Raw genomic sequence first — 21,688 nt, 5'->3', positions numbered from 1 at the left:
GAGGCCGGGGAGGGTTTGGGGAACGGCGGGGAGAAAGTGGGGCCAGGGTCTGGTGCCAGGGGCGCGCCCGGAGCTGGCGGGTCTGTGCTGAGGGGCGGCCGTGCCCCGTCATGGCGCAGGACGGGGTTGCTCGACCCTGAGCTCTCTAGGGAATAAAAATTGCTCCTCGGGGGAAAACAAAAAGTTACCCTTGAACGGGCTTAGAGGTTAGTGTGCCCAAAAGGGAAAGGGGAAAAGAGGATGAGGACAGGCTGAGGGAGTTGGGCTTGTTCAGCCTGGAGAAGAGAAGGCTGCGGGGAGACCTGATTGCGGCCTTTCAGTACCTAAAGGGGGCCTATAGGAAAGACGGGGGAAATCCTTTTAGTAGGGCCAGCAGTGACAAGACAAGGGGTAATGGTTTTAAACTAAACCAGGGTAGGTTTAGACTAGATATAAGGAACAAATTCTTTACAATGAGGGTGGTGAAACACTAGAATGGGTTGCCCAGGGGGGTAGTGGAGGCCCCATCCCTGGAAACATTCAAGACCAGGTTGGACTCTGAGGAACCTGATCTGGTTAGCGGTGTCCCTGCTCACTGCAGGGGGGTTGGACTAGATGACCTCTAGGGGTCCTTTCCAACCCAAAACATTCTATGATTCTGTAAGTTTTTAATGCCTGAGAGGTTTGTCAGGGGAAGAATGATTACATCCATAATAACGGAGATGTATTCCAACATAAATAATGTGTTCTGTTGTAAGAAAGTTAATCAAACATTTTCTAAAATTTAATTCTTCCTCCATTCTAGAGGTGAAGATATCAACTCAATGCTGACTTACTTGACCTTGGGTATGCTTCTGTTTTATTTGCATTTTCTATAGTTCTTCCATCTGTGAACATTTTATTATAAGATTAGGTCCATACAAACCAAAAGTTTAGACTCCTTATTTCAGTCGAAGTTCCCAACTTCCCACTGAAATGAGTGAAAATTAAAACTGGAGATTCAACAGTGTTGTGAAGTTGGATCTCAGTGCTATGTTTTGCTCTCAATGCTATGTTTTTGCTATGGAAGGCTTGCAGGCTAGTGTTAGACAGTAGTTTCTAGTGAAGCCTGTACTTGGGAGCTTCTCTTAGAAATAGGGGAAGATTCTTCTAGGGAGTTTCCCTTTAATCCTTCATAAGGCCATGCATGCAAACAACAGATATTTTGTACAAGCCACAGACTGGGTGGACTCAAGTGACAGTCTCCTACTCTGGCTGCATTGGCAGGAACAAAGTTAGTATCTTCAGTAGCAGGGCTACCACAAAAGGAAGGAAGTTTGATTTTGTAAACTGAATTAATAGTGTAATTTTCTATTGGCATTAATTAAATTAATTAAGTGCCAATGGTCATTTTTGCTGTTCTAGCTGTTTAAAAAGGAGCATTTTTAAAACGAAGATAATGCTATCTTTTTTGCCCTGGAAGTCTTAGAAAACTGCAAATGTAATAGCAAATTGCTGAAAGACGGGAGAGGCTTGTCAAAATTGGTTCCCGCTTTTAAGTTGTGCTGTCCTTTGAAAAAGAATTGTCTTGTTTGCATTGGAAAAGGTACAGGACTTTTCTCCACCAGAAGAAATACTTTCACTAAATCTTTTTTACCTCTCTCTTCTATCTTGGACAAGAAAGTTAATGAGATTGTAGAACTTTTTCTGCACTAGCCATTCTTACTGCAACTAGGAGAAGAGAATGAAGGCTAGAATTAAATTTTTTAAAGGTTGCTTTAAGAAAGGCCTCAAACATTACTGAATTTAAAAACCCTCAGCTTTTTGTGAAATCAAGTAAAACTCCTCTGCATTAGACAGTCAGTAAACTTTGAAAAGGCAGTACTTGTTGGCAGCCTTGTATATATTATCTAAAATGCTGTTTGAGGCACCTTTTGATGTTTTTTATAAGCCCCTCTGGTCAAGCACATTAGATTTAAGTTGTGACAATAACTTCATCAGGAATTATATGGGAGTTTTGGAAACCTCTGTTTTGTAGTGTAGTTATTAGACTTGGAAATGTTTTTATTGTGCTCAGGAAGTGTTACTTATATATTGAACAACACATTTTCTGCAGCTCACAAGAGACTTGCTGAGTCTTTCACGGAAGAGAAGTTTACAGGGGACATGATCCTTGAAGCTCACTGGTTTAGAAAAGTTGGTAGGTTGCACTCTCAAAATCTAAACTGAATCACCTCCACCTCCATTTAGCCAGATTTTAAGCAACAAAGAAGTGTTTAAAGATGTAGTAGATTTATAAAACTTGTCAGCTTTGGCAGTTGCTGCCTTAACTAGTTTTAAAGTTCTCCTGATGGATTTTCTGTCTTCCGAAACTATCTGATATAGCTCATGTTTTAAGTCAGTTATCAAGACAAATACTCACATGAGGTCTATTTGCCTGATCCATTATTCCCTTCACCACAGGAATTGTTGTATGCGTCCATGATACAGCTCTTCGGAGTTCACCATTCTTCTCTTAGTTAGCCCTTCACTACCAAGACTGTGTTACAGAAGTAAAATTTAAGATCAGGCAAATAGAAAGAATAATGGTTTTCTTCTATATCTGAGAAAAAATGCTGCTAAGAGCACTAAAAAAAGCCTTACTGCTGATCCTGAGTATGCATATTCTCATGTAGGCAAAATAAGAATTAGGAAGTTCAGATGAGTGTACTGGTGTGATTCGTGCAGGATGAGTTTACCTCTGCCACCCAGATAGACCCAGATCAGCAGTCCCGGAGTTTGCTGTGAACTACACTATATGAAATCTAAACAGCAAATGTTGTCATAGATGAAGTGTGTCCTAGTGGGAAACGCAGCTCCCATGGAGCTGTCCTAAGCACTATCCCTAATGTGTCTCTGGATCCTTATTTACTAGTCTTTGTTACACTGTTTTGGTACAGGACTAAGTGCATTTGCTGTCTGTAAATAAAAATATAAGCATAGGGTAATGTGTTGAAGCAGTTTTTCAGATTGTTGCTTCTGCCAGTGCGTACAGGAGAGAAAACAGTTGAAATCAGTAATGGAAGACATCTGCCATGATGAGCTTTTGCACCTCACAATGTAGCCATGCTCCAATAAAGAGTAGCAAAGGAGGGAGAGAAGCAGCAGAGGTCAAATACAGCAACAGAAGTGTGAATGGAATCTGTGGTGATCATGACTTTTCCAAGGCAGCATTCTTGCTCACAGAATAAACAAATCAGACACTACAAAAATATGTCCTAGGGAATAAATTAACATGAAAGTTAGAATCTGCAAAGTCACTGTTGAATCTAAACCTATAATTGGGTCAGATCCTCACACATAAATAATTTGATTGTCTTTAGATGGCTCATCCACTTAGTAATCAGAATTGTGTGTTTAATTGCCATGTACTTGACCCTGCTGGGGTAAAATGGAGAATGTTTCAAAATGTTGTGAGTTTTTTCCTTTTTTTTATTTGTCTTAGGAATATTATTGTGGTGGGTTTGCCGTGGCTGGACGCCAGGTGCCACCAAGCTGCTCTGTCACTCCCCTTTCTACATACCAATAGAAAGCACAGCACTATGCAGCTTGACCCAATACAACCTCCACCCCTTATTCCATACCATTTATGTTGTGCTCGGGTCCCACATAATTCAGCACATACATATATATATTCTAACCATTCCATTGTGCTTAATTCTCATTACTGAAATCCTTTCTTACCAACACTTAAAACTTAAAGTACATACTTAAACCATCTTCATACTCAACATACAGATTTATACATTCTCATTAACTTCTGTTCCCTGTCCTTTAATAGATAGCTATGACTTGACCCCCTCTGTCAAGACAGGTGTTCAGGAGACAGGAGAAGCAGTATGCTTGATTGTTGGGTGCCAACACCAGCTTGGTTTGAGTCATCATTGCACTGATCTGGTTCCTTGCGAATTTTCTTCGTTTCAGGTCATTCCTTCTACATCCCTTCCTACAACATACAACTCACATGGCAGATTATTTTTCCCCCAAGGTTAAATCTCCTTGAGGCACACACTGGGTCTCCCCATCCTTCCGCATTATCCACGAAGTACACCCAGGTCCTTAAGCAAAGACAATCCCATGAACGGGTTTGCCTTTTCCTGTAGGAGGAGCAATCCACACTGCCTTCCCTAGCCACTTCCCCACGTGCACTACAGGGACCTTACCTCCTCCCACAGTATGTAGGGGTTTTGTCTGGGCAGGACCAAGATGGTTAGCAGATCCTCTGGTATTAACCAGCCAAGTGGCTTCTGCTAAATTTATATCCCAGTGTTTCCATGCCCCGTTGCTCAAGGCTCTCAACATAGTCTTTAACAGTCCATTATATCTCTCAATCTTTCCAGAGGCTTGTGCGTAATAGGGGATGTGATACACCCACTCAACACCATGTTTCTTTGCCCAGGAGTTTATGAGGTTATTTCAGAAATGAGTCCCACTGTCTGATCCAGTTAATTCTGGGGTACCATGTTGCCACAGAATTTTCCTTTCAAGGCCTAAGATGGTGTTTTGGGCAGTGGCATGGTTTACAGGGTATGTTTCAGTGAACCAGTAGTTGCTTCTACCATGGTGAGTGTGTAGCGCTTGCATTGGCGTGTTCGTGGCAGTGGTCCAATATAGTCTATCTGCCAGGCCTCGCCATATCGAAAACCGAGCCACTCCCCTCTGTTCCAGGGAGATTTTACTCGTGTGGCTTTCTTGATTGCAGCACATTTCACATTCATGAGTGACCTGTGTGATGGCCTCTATGGTCGGGTCCACCCCTCCATCACGAGCCCATCTGTATGTTGCATCTCTCCCTAGATGTCCTGATGTTTCGTGGGCCCATCGAACTACAAATAACTAACCCTTATGCTCCCAGTCCAGGTCCACCCGAGCTATATGAATTTTGGCAGCCTTGTCTGCCTGTTCATTGTTTTGGTGTTCTTCAGTGGCATGGTTTTGGGCATGTGAGCATCTACATGGCGTACCTTTAGAGCCATGTTTTCTATCCGGGAAGCGATGTCTTGCCACAATGCAGCAGCCCAGATGGGTTTTCCTCTGCTCTGCCAATTGGTCTTTTTCCACTGCTGTAGCCAACCCCATAGGGCATTAGCCACCATACAGGAGTCAGTATATAGATAGAGTACTGGCCACTTTTCTCATTCAGCAATCTTTAGGGCTAGTTGAATGGCTTTCACTTTATTCAGGCCATGATAGTCTATTGTTAACCTCCACCCTCCGTCAGATTTTTGCACTGGCCATACGGAACTATTAAAAGGTGAGTGCATCTTGCTGATGACTCCTTGGTTCTCCAGTTGATGAATCAGCTCATGGATGGGAGCTAAGGAGTTTCAGTTTGTGTGATACTGGCGCCAGTGCACCGTCCTAGTAGCAATTGGCACCTGCTGTTCTTCAACTTGCAGCAATCCCAGCATGAAAAGATCTTCCGAGAGGCCAGACAGGGTAGATAACTGTTTGATCTTCTCTGTGTTCACAGTGGCAACACCAAAAACCTATTGGTACCCTTTGGGTCCTTGAAGTTCCCTCTCCTGAGGCAGTCTATGCCAAGTGTACAAGGGGCCTCTGGGCCAGTCACAATGGGATGCTTTTGCCTCTTGTCCTCTGTTAAGTTTACCTCAGCCTCCAGTACAGATGACTCTTGGCATCCCCCTGTCACTCCAGAGATTCAAATGGGTTCTGTGCCCCTATATCCTGATGGCACCAGCATACACTGTGCACTGGTGTCTACCAAAGCCTTGTACTTCTGTGGATTTGATGGCCTGGCACAATTGGTCAACAATTTTATTCAGATACTAAGTTTTGTTTACTAACATAAGAAAATTATTCTTCCAATTCATGCTCTTGTGGGTAGGGTATGTGATAGAATGGCTACTTGGTTATGATGAAATTATTGAGACAAAATTTGAAAGCATGAATAAGCTATTTTAACAAATCACTAATAACAGTAGTTCTTGCTGTTGTTAAATGAGCTGTTGATGATATTTTGATTAAGAAATTGAATTGTAGAATGTGAACTGCCTATTACTAGAGATTAGATGGGCATATCCATAACATTGAAGATTTTTATTCTAGTCTCCATTTTTTATGTCTTTGTTAGCTTGGAACTTAGCTGTGCAGTCCAGGGGCTGCCCTGAAAACATGAGGGATTTTTTTCTGCTGTCTTTCAAGGTATGTACTCTTGCTAATAGTATCTCTGATTGAGGAATGTTGTCATCTGTCTAGTTCTGTTAGAAGTTACATCCATGTGTCAGGTATCTCCTTGGAGACATGTTTGTATGCTCTGAAGATGGAGCAGTTTTGTCAGGGGATTTACTTGTAGTACAATACGTAAGCATTATTGTCATACTTTACATTCTGTTGCTTAAAATTGTCATAAGAAACTTAGACTTCAGTGAGAACTTTCTAAAACAAATGGATTCTGATGTTTGGAAACTATCATTAATACAAACATGTTAAGTCCTAATCTCCATACAGAACTTCTACTAACACTGTCAGTTCTGTATGTTTTTGTAGAGAGGGGACTCCCAACACAGCTTTACACTTTAAATAATCTTCTTGTATAGTTGTACAAGTAACATTGCAGTATGAATATATACTTTTCATGACTGATTACTAAAAGTGTCATAGAGGAGACTCAGCAATCATCTGTTCATGAGCAAATTGTTTTATATGGACAGAATTCTCATTACCTTTTCCTATGTTTGGTGTCAGTTGTCCCAGTTTTGTCCGTCTGACAAAGCTGTTCTAATTGCTCAGAAGACGTGCCTGTTAATGGCAGCTGCTGTTGATCTGGAAATGGGGAGACAACAAGTAACACCTTCTGAACAGGTAGGGCATTGCTCTGTTAACTGATTCTGTATGTACCAGGGTAGCATTTTTTTCTTTTGATTTTGAAGTCTTAGTTGTTTCACTCAGAACAGGATATTGAGAATGTAAGCATGGGAACCTTTCATAGTTAATTAGAATCAATGCACCTAGTGCTTTCCAGACAATTGTAAGTTGTGGATGTCTGTAAATTAGTGCTGTTGACTTCAGTGGATTTGAACCGATTTATAGCAGCAAAGGGTCATGGCAGTACCTTTTTTTACAGGAATTTCAGTCTGCCTTATATATTATGTAAAGAGTGTGCTGCTAAACATTGGTTGGTCAGGCAGATAATTACTGCATCTTTAGGATTATACCGTTGCTGACAGTAGTTACCAGTATGGCAGTGATAAAGTTCACAGTTGTGGGTTTTTTTATGCATACATCCTTTTTTGGCGGTGTTGTACTTACTGTGGTAAGAAGATTAAGGAAAATGTACAGTGGTTATAAAGGAAGTACGGAAGTCTGCTGTACAGTGATTGTTGTAGAAACTTACTGTTGTGGAGAGCAAGGCACAACAATTTCTGTTTTGGGATTTACTGGCTTGTCAGTCTCAGTAGCACTGTTTTATGCTTGGGAGCTAAAATAAATTATGTCCCCTAGGAATGCATATGGTTCTTTCTGGACCAATGGAATGTTCAGTGTGAAGAGGCTTTGTCTGAGATGTGGAGGTCTTTCAAAAAGAGAAGAGAAACCCCCCAAACCAGTAACTGATGTAGATGATGTACTAATTAGGCTGATTATTAATTTATTTTATAGTTGGGTATAAAGATCCTGTTAGTTGTCACACATATATTCCTTTCAGTATGACAAAAATAACTTCTTAAATTTTGTAAAATAGGCAGAGCTTTTGACTCAGGCCCTTCAACATCTCCAGGCATGCAAGGAGATATGGAAAGTTCTGAAATTAACAGGTAAGCTACAAAGTGAGTCTATTCAGCACATGTAACTCTTAGATTTAGTCACTGTATTCATGAAAAATACAATAGGGAATTGCTGTCTCATCTGAAGACTGTTGAAGCAGATACATGGCAATATGATAAAAGAATTGGCAAAACCAACTACTGTTTTTTGTATGTCATTGCAGGCTTTTTATTGCATAGGTGCTGTGAAACATGGAACAATCTTTCAGAGTGAAGTTGGGTTGACTGGTCTGTTGGATTGACTATTCTGTCTTAAATGTTAAGAAACTCCAAGCTTTTTGCTCTAGAGTGGTGTTGCTCTTGCACCGTTTTAATAGTTTTACTAGCTTCTTCCCATATAAGGCATTTCAGAATAGAGAAAGTCCTGCTACCATACTTTGAAGTGCCAAACCCCATCCTCCATTCCCTGACTATTCCATGTCAGTTTAGATCAGATATTAGTGGAGACTGCATGCTTTCTGCTGAAAGCTGAGATGCTGAGTGACTCATAGCCTAGAGGATGTATGCTGCACTTTTTTTGGTAGTATATTGGTAGAAAAAAATACCATTAGGTATTCCTTGTCTGGCCTGTGGTCTGGTTTCTTTTCAGTTACAGGTTTGGGACACTGTGGAGTTGCCATTGTATTTAACTTTTGTCAAGAAATTTACTTGCTGGGTTGTTTTTTTTTTCCCCCCCCCCTCTTAAAATTTCAGAATTAAATGTTCATTATATGGCCTGGATTTGGGATTCTCTGTGCCCTTTTGCACTGAAGGCAAGATCACTCAGGAGGACTTCTTCCCTTTTAATTTTCCATCCTTAAAATCCCAAGAGGTTGATTATCTCAGGATAGGGACATATTGGAGTTTGTCCTGCAGAGATTTGTGGAATGGTAGCCTACTGCTTCCTTCACTTTTTCACTAGACCTTGGCCAATGTGTGGACAAGTCTGGTGCCATGGAAGAAGCTGTGAATGTCTTTTAGATGTAAAAACAAAGGTCTTTGTGATAGCTCAGTAAAGGATTATTTGGCATTTGTATCAGGTTTACACCTTCCTAGCAGTTCTGCTGTTCTTCCACCCTTCTTCTGTGTTTAAGGATATCCTGAGGGCTTTTCTACCAGAAAGGGGACAAGTCCTATAGAAAAATTTGGAACTGATGATAACTTCTTTCATGAGCTGACTGTCTGAGCTGGTGGCTTTCTGTTACCTCTTTTGCCTGTTTATGAAAATGGCTCCCTTAGTAGCTATTCCCTTGTCGAGGGGGCGTGCGTGAATTTAGCCAATTACAGACAATCCAGATTTTTTTGGGAGGGGGGAGGCAGGAGGCATGGTGGTTGGTGGGGTTGTGCTTTGGACACCTGAGGTTTCTGTCCAAGATTGCTTCAGAGTTCCACTTGCTCTCAGGTTTTCCCGCCTGTTGGAAGCAAAAGTGATACCTTATGGTACACCATATGGCTTTAAGAAAATACATCATTACATACAGGCAATTCTGTCTCTCCTGTAGGAGATTTTGCTAAAGACCCAACAGACACATTGTTGCTGCTTTATGAATTTGAAGCAAGATCCAAACTGAATGATCCAACAGTCCACAACCTTATGGAATCAGTATGGGAGCAACCACAAATAGAGGTCAAGACGCTAGAAATCATTGCATGTAAGGACTGCATTTGTACTTTCATAGTTCTTCAATTCATGAAAAACAGCTTTTGTTGCTCTTCCTGTTCATTTGAGGTGACCAGGATTATCATGTACTGTGCCGCACGCAGAAAGTGGGTATAACTATAAATATTTTGTCCTGAAGCAAAAATGCTTAGGATCTCAGCAACATTAGGAGATCTGTATTTTGAAATACCGTATTACGTGGATGATGAACCAGAAATTTGTGATATCCTTCCATTTCTAGATCCTGAGACATTTGTATAGGTTGTAAGTCTGGAGAAGATTATTCAGATAAACTTTTACAAGCTGCAAACTGGCAAAGGCCAGAGAATAAGCCTAGCTGATTCATGCCCCAATACAGAAGTTTTAGGATGTGGACTTTGGATAGATATGCAGTTTCAACTTAGTGTAGTTAATTTGTAAATAGCACTTCTTCTATACTGTACCATACTTTTATCACAAAGTTCTAGTCATGCCTCCTTCAGAATCTAGGGTAGGATCCAAAGAAGATGAGTAAAATTTAGAACTACTGTGGCAGATCTTTGGAGGGGATTCTGTAGGATTGCATAAACACCTACTTATCTCCCTTGTCTTGAAGGGGTACACACCTGGGCTTGGAAACACCATACTGACATCCCGCTCCTGCCTAATTTTTCCTTCCAGATTTTCATGTTCAGGGAGACAAACAGAACAATACTCTCTACTTTAGATATCCCCCCAGTATTTTTGGGTTACTGCACCAGAAGTAAACAGCAGTGTGAGTACTTGTAAATGATGAAATCTGCTGTGCTTCTGCCTTGTAGTTCTCACTGATGATGTGCATGCAAGAAAGTAGTAGAGAAGCACTAGCTTGTGACCAGCCCAGGCATTAAGCAAATCTCTTTTCAGTTGTTTGTCACAAGGGATCTGGCAACATGCTGTAGTTTATTTTAGTGACCAATGAGATTAAAGTCTGGCTCCAGTAATTTCTTTCTTCTTCTCTATTTTCTTTTGCTTTTAAGCATTAGCAATGGAATCTCCAGCTCGGTATCCTGTACTGTGTAAGAAGGCTCTCAAGACTGCACTAAACCTTCACAGAAAGCAGACTGTCATTGATGCTGTGAAATTTAGGTTAGTGTTATCACATAGCTTTGCCGTGAGCCTGTGACTGGAAATGCTAACAGGGAATAAAGCCTGCAATTTGAAAAGAGTGGATTTTAGCTTATGTGGAAGGTTCTACTTCTTTTTGGCCAACCAATGTACCTCTCAAGTATGATTGTCCAATGGATGTGTTAACTGCAATTTGTTTACTAGGCGTATTTTCTGCAACAGTTGTATTTCCAATAAATGAATCTATTGAGGAAGGAAAATGAAAATTTGATCTAGAAGAGGTCTCTGGCTGGTTTTTGTGAGGAAGGTGTTCATTTCAGATGTTACCCTGCAGTAGTTAACTAGGTATTTCAAAGACAATGAAGTGAAGAGAAATTAAGGACTGAGCGGAAAGCCATGAGTTGTAAGTTAGTGATATGGCATCATACCATTATGTGATATATGCATATCACATGTGTACATATGTGATTTATTTTGCTGGGTAACTGGCTCTCTAACAGCTGTACCTTTTGGAATCTGAAAAACAACCCGGTGTGTGTCCTCTCTCCCTTGTATCCCATAAAATATTTTTTTTCCTCCTTTCCTCCTTGCAGTAACTACTGGGCAAAGGCAGCTGTTAATATTGCCTTTCTCATTTCACGCTGAGAAAGACCTGTTTGCAGAAACAGTGTATTTGTTACTGATTTTCTGAGGATGCTGACTACTTAGTTCTTGTTGGTGGAGTCAGAAGAAGTACTTTTTCCTCACTGTCATGTGTAGCACCCTAGAATATATTATGTCTTTCATTCTATATTACTTTAGAGCCCAGCAATGAAAATAATTAAGTACTTGCTGCTCTTGGCACTCTTTTTGCATAGTTTGTATGAATGAGACCTGATACTAGGAAAATTTATGTTTCTGCTATAGGAATGCAAGTGTACTAAGCACCGAGGTGGATGTGTCCATCTGAAAATCATAGAAACATAAGTTAGTGTGCTGTTGATACTAAAAAGTAGCTGCTTGTGCACGTGGTATTTAATCTTTCCTCTTTTGCTCTGTTTCAATTCTCAGCAAATGCTTACATAGTTTGATTAATCTTTCTTTGCCGACTGGATTAACAGACTTGAATGCCTGTGTACTGCAGGAGGTATGGGACTACTTTGAAGATGCTCTGAGCGTAGTCAGCAGCACAGTAAGTTGAAGGGGAAAACAAGAGATTGGGAGATGATCCTGAGCACATTTGAAAAAAATTCTTATCAGACTGAGAATAATGAGTAGACTGAACATTATATAGTGTTATATGTGGAGCAGCTAAGACTTCTTCAGTAAAAGATACACTGAAATTACCTCAAAAGAAATGCCTCTTGGATATTTATGACTGAATTATGAATTTCCCTGGATTTTGTGAGGGTTTTTTTAGAGACATTAAAGGCCAAATTTTCAGTGCCTATTTTAGAAGTATCTTGAACTAGAACATCCATCTTTCCTCCTCTTGCTTTCTACATTCTTATGCTGAATATGTTTTTTTAAATGCAGATTAATTTTCCAGATCAGTTTAAAGCCAGCTAAAATTTGGATACCAGTCTTGCTTTTTTCTCAGCTCTGTTTTGTTAAATGTATTTGGGAACTTACTATGTTACTATTTTTTCCAAATGACCTAGTGCTAGATTCCTGTGCTGTCAGTACTTGTGGCACCATGTACTTGTTTCGGTGAGGACAGGTATATGAAGAGTAAAATCTTATCTTTCAGTCAGCATTTCTGCTGGTCCTTTCAGGCCTGAAGCATAATGCTCTACAGTGAAGGCAGTTATACTGAGGAAGTCAGACATTTCTATGTAGAATTTCGAAGGTAAACATCAGTTAAGGACCATTCCTGTTCAGGACTAATGAGACCAATACTATTGTTTCATAGCTTCGTTCCATTGCATGGCTGTTTCTTTAGTCAGGTCTGAACGTGTCTTCTTTTATAAAAGTGGCATAAAGATATGCTGTCTCTGACTTCCCAAAGAAAGAATGTGTCCACACTTGTACCTGCCTCTCAGCAAAGTTCTCATCTATTAACTTTGATAATGTTCTTGTTGAGCGATATGAATGAAATATTAATGTGGACTGATAACAGCAAAATTTCACAGTACTAGGAAGTCCTTCTTTTGCAGTCTTGCTCATGGCAGCAGGTACTAATGGTACCACGCTGGTGGTAGAAGGACACTGGGGCAGTACATTATCAGCTAGAAGGCTGGTACACCACTCGTGATTTATACCTCCTATTCAGAAATGCATGCTGCAGTTCAGAAATTCACGCTGGACCCTCTTACTTAGGATGAGAAATACCTATCAAAGAGGGAAAAGAAGTCCTTCCAGTCTCCCCTTGAGGATTTGCATGGCAAATAAATAATTGCTTGTCCTTCCCTTCCCCAACTGAATCAGTTCCCCACCAGGTTCAAAGTATTGTTGGGTACTCTGGCTTCTGTTCTGCAGTTAGAAAGGCAACTTTCGCTCTGGCAGGCCATTGCCACAGTGCATAGAGGAATTCTGAAGACGTAAGAGCTGCTGCTTCTCATCTATGGTGAGCGTTATGTCCTGCTATTCAGTACTGTTTGGATAAGCCAGAAAGTACTGTGGCAGCAAGTTCAGCCTGTCTGCAGATGGGCTGTTGGAAAGCATACTTCCATTCTAGCGTCATCCCCAGTCCCACAGAACAGTATTTTCTGACCTGCCAGTAGGTAATTGCAACAAGACTTAGCCATGTTGGAAACAAGCTGTTTGACAGTAGTGCAGGTGAACTGTGAAGTACAGGATGGCTCTGAAGGAATTGCCCTCTGCTTAGGAGAAAAAAAGAAAACAACAACTGTTTTGCCACTCTAAACTCTAATATGCACTCTTGACTTGTCAGGTTTAAAGTGAAGAGTCTGTTTTCTGATGAGCTGCTGCTTCTTGTTTGCTACTCCAGGATGCTTACCCAGAGATGGAGATCCTTTGGTTGATGGCAAGAGCCTGGAATGCAGGAATATTTCAGTTCACCGTTGGTAAATATAAGGAAGCTGAGCAGTGGTGTGGATTAGGAATGCGTTTCCTCAATCACTTAGGATCTCTGAAGAAAAGCTATGAAGGCCATGTAAGTGTAAGCAAATGGATTTGAGGATGTGGGATTGAATGTCTGGCCTGAACTTGAGATACTGATCTGGGTGAAGAAAACACTACAGATGATTTTTAAAGAGTTTCAGGAGAAGCGTGGTACCTCAGTATTTTGGGGGAGCTTGATGCTAAAAGATTTTTTCAAAGTGAGGCCAGAAAAGTCTGATAGACAACAGAAAGAGTAATGTAGTGTCCTTTTACTGGAAGAATCCTATAAGTGGCTGACTGGAAATCAACTTCTGACTACTTGTGGCCATGGGAGAACGCTTTTACCTTGCCTGTTTTCACTAAAGTCAAGGTGCTGTACCAGTTTACTTAAATCAGCTGTTGTATGAATACTGTCAAGCTTGGTTTCTAGTATAATCTAATGTCTTATAAATTGGGTTTAAGCTGATGTGAATAAAATCATTAAAGCTCCTCTTTTCACGTGTAGCTCAGCCACTTCCTGTGAGGGAGAAATTTCAGGGTTAGCACCTCTGTATATAAAGCAATGATGCTTTTTCTTACTCTGTCAAAAGTAAGCTTCTCTTTACAGTTTTTGTCTGGTGCTCCTGCCTTGATTGCAACACAGTGCAGCCTGGCTGGTGTATGCAGTCATCATTCATTCTCTTATGTACAAGCTGGGCAATCAAGGGTTTTTATACCATTTTAAGTACATCAGTTAAGATAATAAGAATTGAGATCACTCCCTTCCAACCTCAGCCATTCTGTGATTCTGTGAATAGGTTTATTCACTGATCTAGGACTCAGGTATAAACTATGCTTTATGTCAGTATAAATAAACCAACCTTTGTTAGGTTGCATTGCTTTAACTATTTTTTTTCTTAAACCACTGTATGTAAAAGTGTACCAAAATCTTTATATAAATCTGAAATTTTAGGTTAAGTTGGTGGTAGTCTCTCACCTATTTCCTTGCTTCTGTTCCCTGTCACTTTGTTGTATTATCTAGTTGAATGATACAACTTTATCCATCCTTGTTGACAACTATGGTGCTTATATTCTGCAGATGATTGGTCTTTATAGTGAGGTTCTGGACAAATTGGACAGAGCAAAAGGGTTTCTTCCAAATCAAGAAGAATAATGACAGCCACAACTGCAAAAAAGGAGGAAATGTTCTTGGAAATGTTCTGCTGAATGAAAGAGGCCGTTAGCTCTACAGAGGTGTGGGGTCATGGGAGCAGTGGAAAAGAAACCAGGATCTCCTTGTTGGCAATTAAGTTATGTACTTTTTAGGAAGTGTTTATTGAATAAATATAGTTGTTTTTCTCTAGGGAATAATTTTCATTCTCTGGAGCTATATAACAGAAATAAAATCTTTTTCACAAGATGCATCTGTTGTTGTGTAACAGGTTAGTTTAAATACCTGATTTTAGTAGCAAGTGGCAGTGAGAACAATAAAAGTATTCCAGGACCAGGCATCTCCTCTGGATGTGGTAGCTGCCTTGCTACATAAATATTTATCAGATTGTTTAGTTTTCTTGTCCATTTCAGTATGGACAAGAATTCAGAGCTGTTTGCCAGTTTCACAGTTTAGTTAGAATAAAAACGACCTGGTACATTTTAGCTCACGGAAAAAACTAAAGCTTTGACTAGGTGTTGCTACTTAGAGACTACTGTGATAGATGCACTCCTACTCTTTGAACTAACTCAACTTTATTCCAGGCAGATGCTCAACAAGTCGACCTAACCAAAATTAATCCTATTGTGTGAGGCTACCAGTAAGAACTCAGCACCAAACCCCAAAAAGCTGGTTTGGCTGGAGACTGGGCTGATAAGTGGCCAAAACTGCATTAACGAGCAGGAAATCTGACTACAGATCAACCACTTTGCGCTGTAAATCCCTGCGGCCACCAGGGTCCGTGGAGCTCTCCCTCCACACAGCTGGCTGTGCGGTGGTGATCTCCCCTTCCTCGCGTAGGGACGCCTCCCAGGTTACCCCTCAAGGCTGAGAGATCCCTTACCTGACACCAGACATCGATGGCTTGGGAAGTGATGTTTTTTGCATGCATGTAACACTTAAGATACGTATGGTAAGCTCAAGTGATAATCTTTGTATCCCGTGCTAACTTTAAGTGTAGTTAATAGTATTGACCGCCAATCCATCTGTACTTATTAAATATTTTACGTGCCTAAATTTATTGATTAGAACTCAATAAACTGAGATCTGTCTGAGTGATCTCTGACTCTTCTTCTGCGACAACTGCTAGCTGTAACCAGTCACAGTTCTGCTTGAAAACCCCCCAAATCCACATAAAAGCACAGGCTGGTAAATGGATGGGTCTTACTGCAGCTGGATTGGAGAGATATATCCCACCTGGAATTCAGTGTGGATAGTGAGGAGTGTGGAGAGGGGTTAAGAAACATAATTAGTTCTATACAACTGTTGCTGTTTCACCAGCAGGTTCAGAAGTTGGTGTTGTCTTCTGTACTGTAGCACAGATGTGCTCCATGACACCTCTTGGTGTCCTAACTCCGGGGGACAAATCGTGATTGCGTTCTGCCTGCATATGTGCACAAAGCCATGCATCTTCCAAGGTACCCAGCCCTTCTGGGGTGGGAGAGAGCAACAATGCACTCCAATAAAGCCCTCTGCGTGCCTGGGGATCAGTACTGTGGGTTCTAGCAGAGCCTAGATATACTTAGTATAGGACTTGTTTTTTTTTTTTCCTTAAAAAAAAAAAAGGCTGACAGGGTGCTTGAGCAAAAAGCACAGGTTCAGACTATCAGTTCCTTGCTCTAGAAGATGAGGTAGGTGTCATAGCTGTATACTGATTGCTTTTCAGTTAGGGCTGCTGCACTATAGTGAGGAGGTACAAGGCAGGTCAAAGTAAAGATGGTATATTGTGTTGTCTGCCTGATAGACCACATACATACACTTTTGTATGATCTGTAACTGGGCATACAACCCATAAGTGGATTCTTTGGCTGTTTCTTTAAGAGGCTGTTCAAGCACCCTGAGGAATGCTGTAACAGTCATTTCAGGTCCCCTGGTTTGCTTACTAGGGAGCTAAAAGTGCTTTGCAGCTTACTCATTACACAGAAGGCCGGGCTGATGGACAGCAGTATCTTTCAGCTATAAGATTATCTGGTTTGAGATTAAGACTTATTTAATTTTGTTTTTAAAATTTAAAAATAGATTTTACTTAGAACCAGATTATTAAAGCTTATTCAGACAGGGGACAGGGCCAATAACAGCAGGATGGTGGCTATAGGAAAGAAGAAATTGCATTAGTCATAGTCCATTCTGGAAGCCTGACAGGCTCTGGAAGAAGAGCTTAGTAGTGAGCTTAGTGTAGTGGTCAGGGCCAAGAGGTAATTTAAAAAGAAGTAGTCAGCTGCATTGCAGTGTCTGTCAGTGCTCCATGTCTGTCTTCCTTTCATAGTCTGAGTCAACCAAATATTAGTGAGTTCTGCTTTTTGTGTACAGCAGGCACCACTTTGCATCCTACAGCTGAAGCTAGAAACCATCCCTTAGCATAGCTGCCACATCCTGGTGTCTTGTGCAGCTGGATACGGGGTCAGTTCCTGAAGGTGGGGACATGTGGACGCAGAAGTCAGTGTGGCACTTACAGCAACATTAAGTAGGAACATACTGTACCAGATGCTTTGCAGTACTGCATGGGTTAGCGTCAGCTTTGGATAATAGCGTGAGAATGGGACTCCCTAAAGGAGTAAATTATGTTGAAGGTGGCAGCCAGGGAAGTATTGGGAAGTTATAGGCTCTGGTGCCTGTGATTGCATGATACTGGATGCTATAGCTGAGACTGGCGCTGCCTGAGCCGTGCCCCTGCTGGAGAGTTTGTTGTGCAGTGTCTTGTTGCTCTCCAGGCGCAGCTAGATAGAACTATGTATTGGTAGGAACAAGAAGGTACCTTTGTGGAAATAGTCAAGCAGGATGCAAAGACAAAAGCAAAAATAACTGTGTTCAAGGGGAGGCTATATCCATGTTCTTATTCCTGAGGTCTACCACGGGGCCTTTATTCTTCAGTCTGAGGTAGTGAGCAGTGGAAGCCACTTCCACTGAACGTCAGTGGCATTCCATTTATGGTACCCAGAGAAATCCCCCAGGCTGCCTGATGCAGATGGCTCCTGTGACACACACGTAGGGGTAGATTCTCCACCTCAGTATACAAGGTCCAATTTGGATCTCTGTGAGCCACCACTTTCAGATCTTTAATGCACAATATGCTGTCTGTTTAACTAAGAAATACCTCTGAACCCATAACAAAACCAGGCCTCAGGTGCCACAGAAAATGCTTCTGGAGTCACAGTTTTGGAGATGTGTGCTGCATCACATTAATGCAGGGACTGTAAACAATGCCATAGAGTCAACGTGCCCATCGCTGCCTGTAGTATCATCTCCTTGGTGCCTGCTGGGCCGGCTTTAATTATTGTTCTCCGTTCTGACTTGCACAAACACATAAACAGGTAAAGGTGTCGCACTGTACCAGATGAGGAGGTCATGTTTGCCCAGTAAGTGTGGCAGATAATTACATACAGCCATAGAAGGCAGCAAGTATTAAATGTGGTTTTGCCTACAGCCAGAATTGTTTGAATTGTTTTCCTTGGAGATGCTCAGTTTGATTTTTTTTTTTTTTTTAAATGCTACAGACTTTACTAAGGGGTCCAGATCAGATCAGATCAGTTACAGACGCTGCTGACTGGTAGTACTTCTCACCTCTTGCCTGCATATTTTTGCAGTGTACATTTTATTCCAGGCTTAGTATTTACCCTAGGTTTTAAGTAGGGCAAGAATTCCTTTCCTAGTTGAATCAGACCTTAATTAGCTGGATTTCCAGTCACCCTTCCCAATAGGTAGTTTGTGTGCAATCACTCTGCTTTGCAGCTGGTCCAGTTTTTATTTTACTAGGCTAAATATTGATTTATGGTTCAGTAGCCCAGCTAGGATGACTGTGGGCTGTAAATCTTTTTAAGCTAGAAACAGCTGACCTGGGGGAGGGGGGTGGTGGGAATCAGTGCTGCTCATTCCTCTCCCAGTCTTCACGTTTTATTGATCACTGGTTCACTGCAGCATTGTTTTAGCTTGGAGCGTCTGGGTGCTCATCCCGAGCTGTTAACAGATTGCTCCAGAGGGTGGCATTGCTGCAGTAGGTTCTGATTTACACATCACTGTGAAAGCTAGGGGGTGTGCTGGACACTTGCTGTGTAACGACAGAGTTCCTCCTTGCTTCTGAGAACACAAATGTATCCTCTAGGGCAGTAGTTCACAGATCCCCCCCTTTCCCCAGCCTATGTGTTATGCCCTGTCTTTTTTCCTAATCTGATAATTTCTTAATTGTTTGGGGAGCAGCAGCGGTCTAAGGGCACAAGGGAAATGCAGTGTGACTTGGCGAATGGGTCCAGGGTGTGAGTATTTTTACCACCGAGCCACTAGAAATGTGGCTGCAGGGAACCTGCCCTGGAAAAAACCATCCTTGCTGAGAAGTGCCTGGGAGCGGGGCAGGGCAGAGCAGACTGAGCCAGAGGTGCTGGAGCACTGTCTGCCACCTCTCACCCCGCGGCGCCGGCAGTAGGAGCACTGGCGCTCTAGCAGCTTTCCATTTGGGGTGCACCTCATGCTACCTCCCAGCATACAGTTTGAGAAGAGCTTTGCTGCTGGTAATGCCATGGCTGCAGTGAGCATTCTGGAGAGGCGGGAAGGAAGAGGGGCTGGTCTGACCACTGGTACCTAGAACTGAAGTGATCACAGTAATCAGAAATCAAGGTAATTGGAAGGGGGCTGAAGCTCATCAGAAGATTGGGCAGAAGCTTTTGCCAAGTAGTGCACTGAAACTAAGGAAGGAAGTACCACCATGACGCCTGTGGTGAGCTGAGAGTGGCCTCCAACAAGGTAACGCGAGTCCCGCAGCGCGCCTGTGCGCTTGCACCATTGACAGAGGCTGCACTGACTGACACAAACAACTTCTTCATGTTTTTCCTGGGGGTTAAGAAAACTAAAGTCAAACATGACCCCCCTTTTGGAGGCAAGGGATATTAATAAACACTAAAGGTCAGGGAGTGCCTAAGGATTCTTCAAGGAAAGAGGCACCTTTAACATGATAACTTTACCTGCTACACAGCAGATGCTTCAGTGCCACGACTCCTGCTGTGACAGCTTGAGGAAAGCAGAGAATAGCAGTCCTTGAAGGTTATTCTGCCAAGCATCATTAGCAAGCGAAGACATATCTAAGACAGATGTGTTAGCTGTCTCAGGCACCAATGGGGAGAAAATTTTTGAGAAAGCTATTATTAATTTCCCTCTTCCAGTAGCCTCAGAGATCCTGTGCTCCCCTGCTTAACACGGGCCCAGACAGAAACAGAGCTGCTGACAGCAGCAGAGACGTGTTTCTCTAGAGCACAAGCAGCTTATGCTCTAATTTTCTAGAAGTGTCTTGGGGCAGATTAGTTTCATGCCTGCTGCAGGCATTTTGGGAGAGAAAAGACCCTTCTCCTCTCTCCACTCCACCCCCCCCCATTTCACAATGAGACAGGACCACTAACAGGACAATGCTCTGCTACTGTACAGCCCAGAAGGTGCATAGTCCAGACTGTGCTAAGGTCCTGGTAGGCAGAGCAATTTGTCCTTAGCCAGAAAAAAACAGCTCGTTAAAAAGCTTCAAAAGAGCAAGTTCTTCTTTCCCTTCATGACACCCTCATTCTCTTAGCATGTGGTTATCTTTACCCTACCAGAGTGGCATAATTTATTCACGAACGTAACTCCAGGTTCCTCTCCCCCCTGGAATGTTAACATTTTGGGATATGAAGATGACACATCAGCACAGGACACATCATGGATTGTCCAGAGAGGTGCGCCTGCACACTCTGCAACTCTGAGTTACTGGAACCAATGCTGCGGACTGAACGTAGAAGCCTGGCAGCTGCCATGGCAGCCGTTAACAGACAATGTTCCCATGATGCTTTACATCAACAGCTTCATTATTCCAAATCTGTCACTATGTAAGGAAACAGTTTGATTTTTGGGAGTGGTAATGCCAGCATCAGCTCTGCTTAGCAACTGTTTAATTTTCCGGTGTTTTATGGACAAGCACTACTACAAGACTGTTGATCTGATCAGTTAAAGGGGTTGCTAAACTGTGTTTTATTTGTCCAATGAGCTTCATAAACTGTGAACTGTCTACAAATGGTATGCCCATACTTGGTACAACACCCCTGATTCCTCTGAAATCTCACTTCTTGTGCAGTTTGAAAGGAAAAAACAACAACCCAGACATTCAAGATTTAAAAACCAAAAACCCTCTCACCTTTCAATTAGCTCGGCTAAATGACAGAGTAGATTCAGGCAGGAATGTGTAATGATACCACATTAACCGTATTTGTCTTCCAGAGAAAACACTCCTGTTCTCTGCACTTAAAGGTACTAGAAAAAGACACGAGTTGTCTTTACAACTTCTTTCTCTTTCTCTCTGATGTCTAAACAGCATGTTAAACTGTAAAAAGTTGCTCTAGATTAGCTGGACTGTATATTTACTTTGCTGTCTTTATATCCAATACAGGAACAATTACATAGCAGCATATAAACCCTATTATTTGTTCTGCACTTGTAAAGCAAACTCCCATGACCCAAAATACATTTATGGTGTTAAGTCATCAGAGCACAGTCAACCTGTGTTACAATGCAACCAAAAGAGCTTTTCAGTGGCCTGGTTACAGCCCACTTCCCTTTTTTTTTTTTTAATTTCCTTTTTCTTTTAGGCAAGTTCTCAGTGACCACCTTCTATAAAAAAAACAAAAACCACCAACTTTTTTTTTTTTTTTTGTTTTAAAACCACTATCAACACTTAAGTTTGCCCTGGAGAGACCATATCAATAGCTGCTAAGATCAGCGCCCAAAAAACCAGCTCTGAAACACAATGAAGGACTCTACAAGAAGGTCTCAAAGACAGAGTTCTTTGCAACTCTCTGTTTATTAAAAATATAAGTCTCCTTGGAAGAAACACTGGTAACCGACCAGCGTTTTCATGATCGATTTGATACTGTTGGCTATGCCATGGAGTACATCATCTTTTTCTCCATATGACTTGATGACAGGGAGACAGGCTCTTGGGGG

At 41.7% G+C, this 21,688-nt stretch overlaps 1 protein-coding gene across 1 annotated transcript in view; it reads left to right on the top strand.

Annotated features, from left to right (window-relative positions):
* TEX11 (testis expressed 11) overlaps positions 1-14,818 on the top strand; it is a 38,715-nt gene extending 23,897 nt beyond the window's left edge. The window contains exons 19-28 of the mRNA XM_035892172.1: positions 785-825; positions 2,075-2,158; positions 6,092-6,162; positions 6,706-6,822; positions 7,700-7,772; positions 9,263-9,412; positions 10,419-10,527; positions 11,557-11,677; positions 13,436-13,600; positions 14,627-14,818. Of these exons, the coding sequence (XP_035748065.1) occupies positions 785-825; positions 2,075-2,158; positions 6,092-6,162; positions 6,706-6,822; positions 7,700-7,772; positions 9,263-9,412; positions 10,419-10,527; positions 11,557-11,677; positions 13,436-13,600; positions 14,627-14,701 (1,006 nt within the window). The 3' untranslated portion in view covers positions 14,702-14,818. The remainder of the gene's footprint in view (positions 1-784; positions 826-2,074; positions 2,159-6,091; positions 6,163-6,705; positions 6,823-7,699; positions 7,773-9,262; positions 9,413-10,418; positions 10,528-11,556; positions 11,678-13,435; positions 13,601-14,626) is intronic.
* Positions 14,819-21,688: the final 6,870 nt, after the last annotated feature.

The sequence above is a fragment of the Egretta garzetta genome, unplaced genomic scaffold (genome assembly GCF_000687185.1).
Source record: "Egretta garzetta isolate BGI_Z169 unplaced genomic scaffold, ASM68718v1 scaffold404, whole genome shotgun sequence".
In the NCBI taxonomy this organism is placed as follows: Eukaryota; Metazoa; Chordata; class Aves; order Pelecaniformes; family Ardeidae; genus Egretta; species Egretta garzetta.
This window is presented reverse-complemented; position numbering and strand designations above follow the sequence as displayed.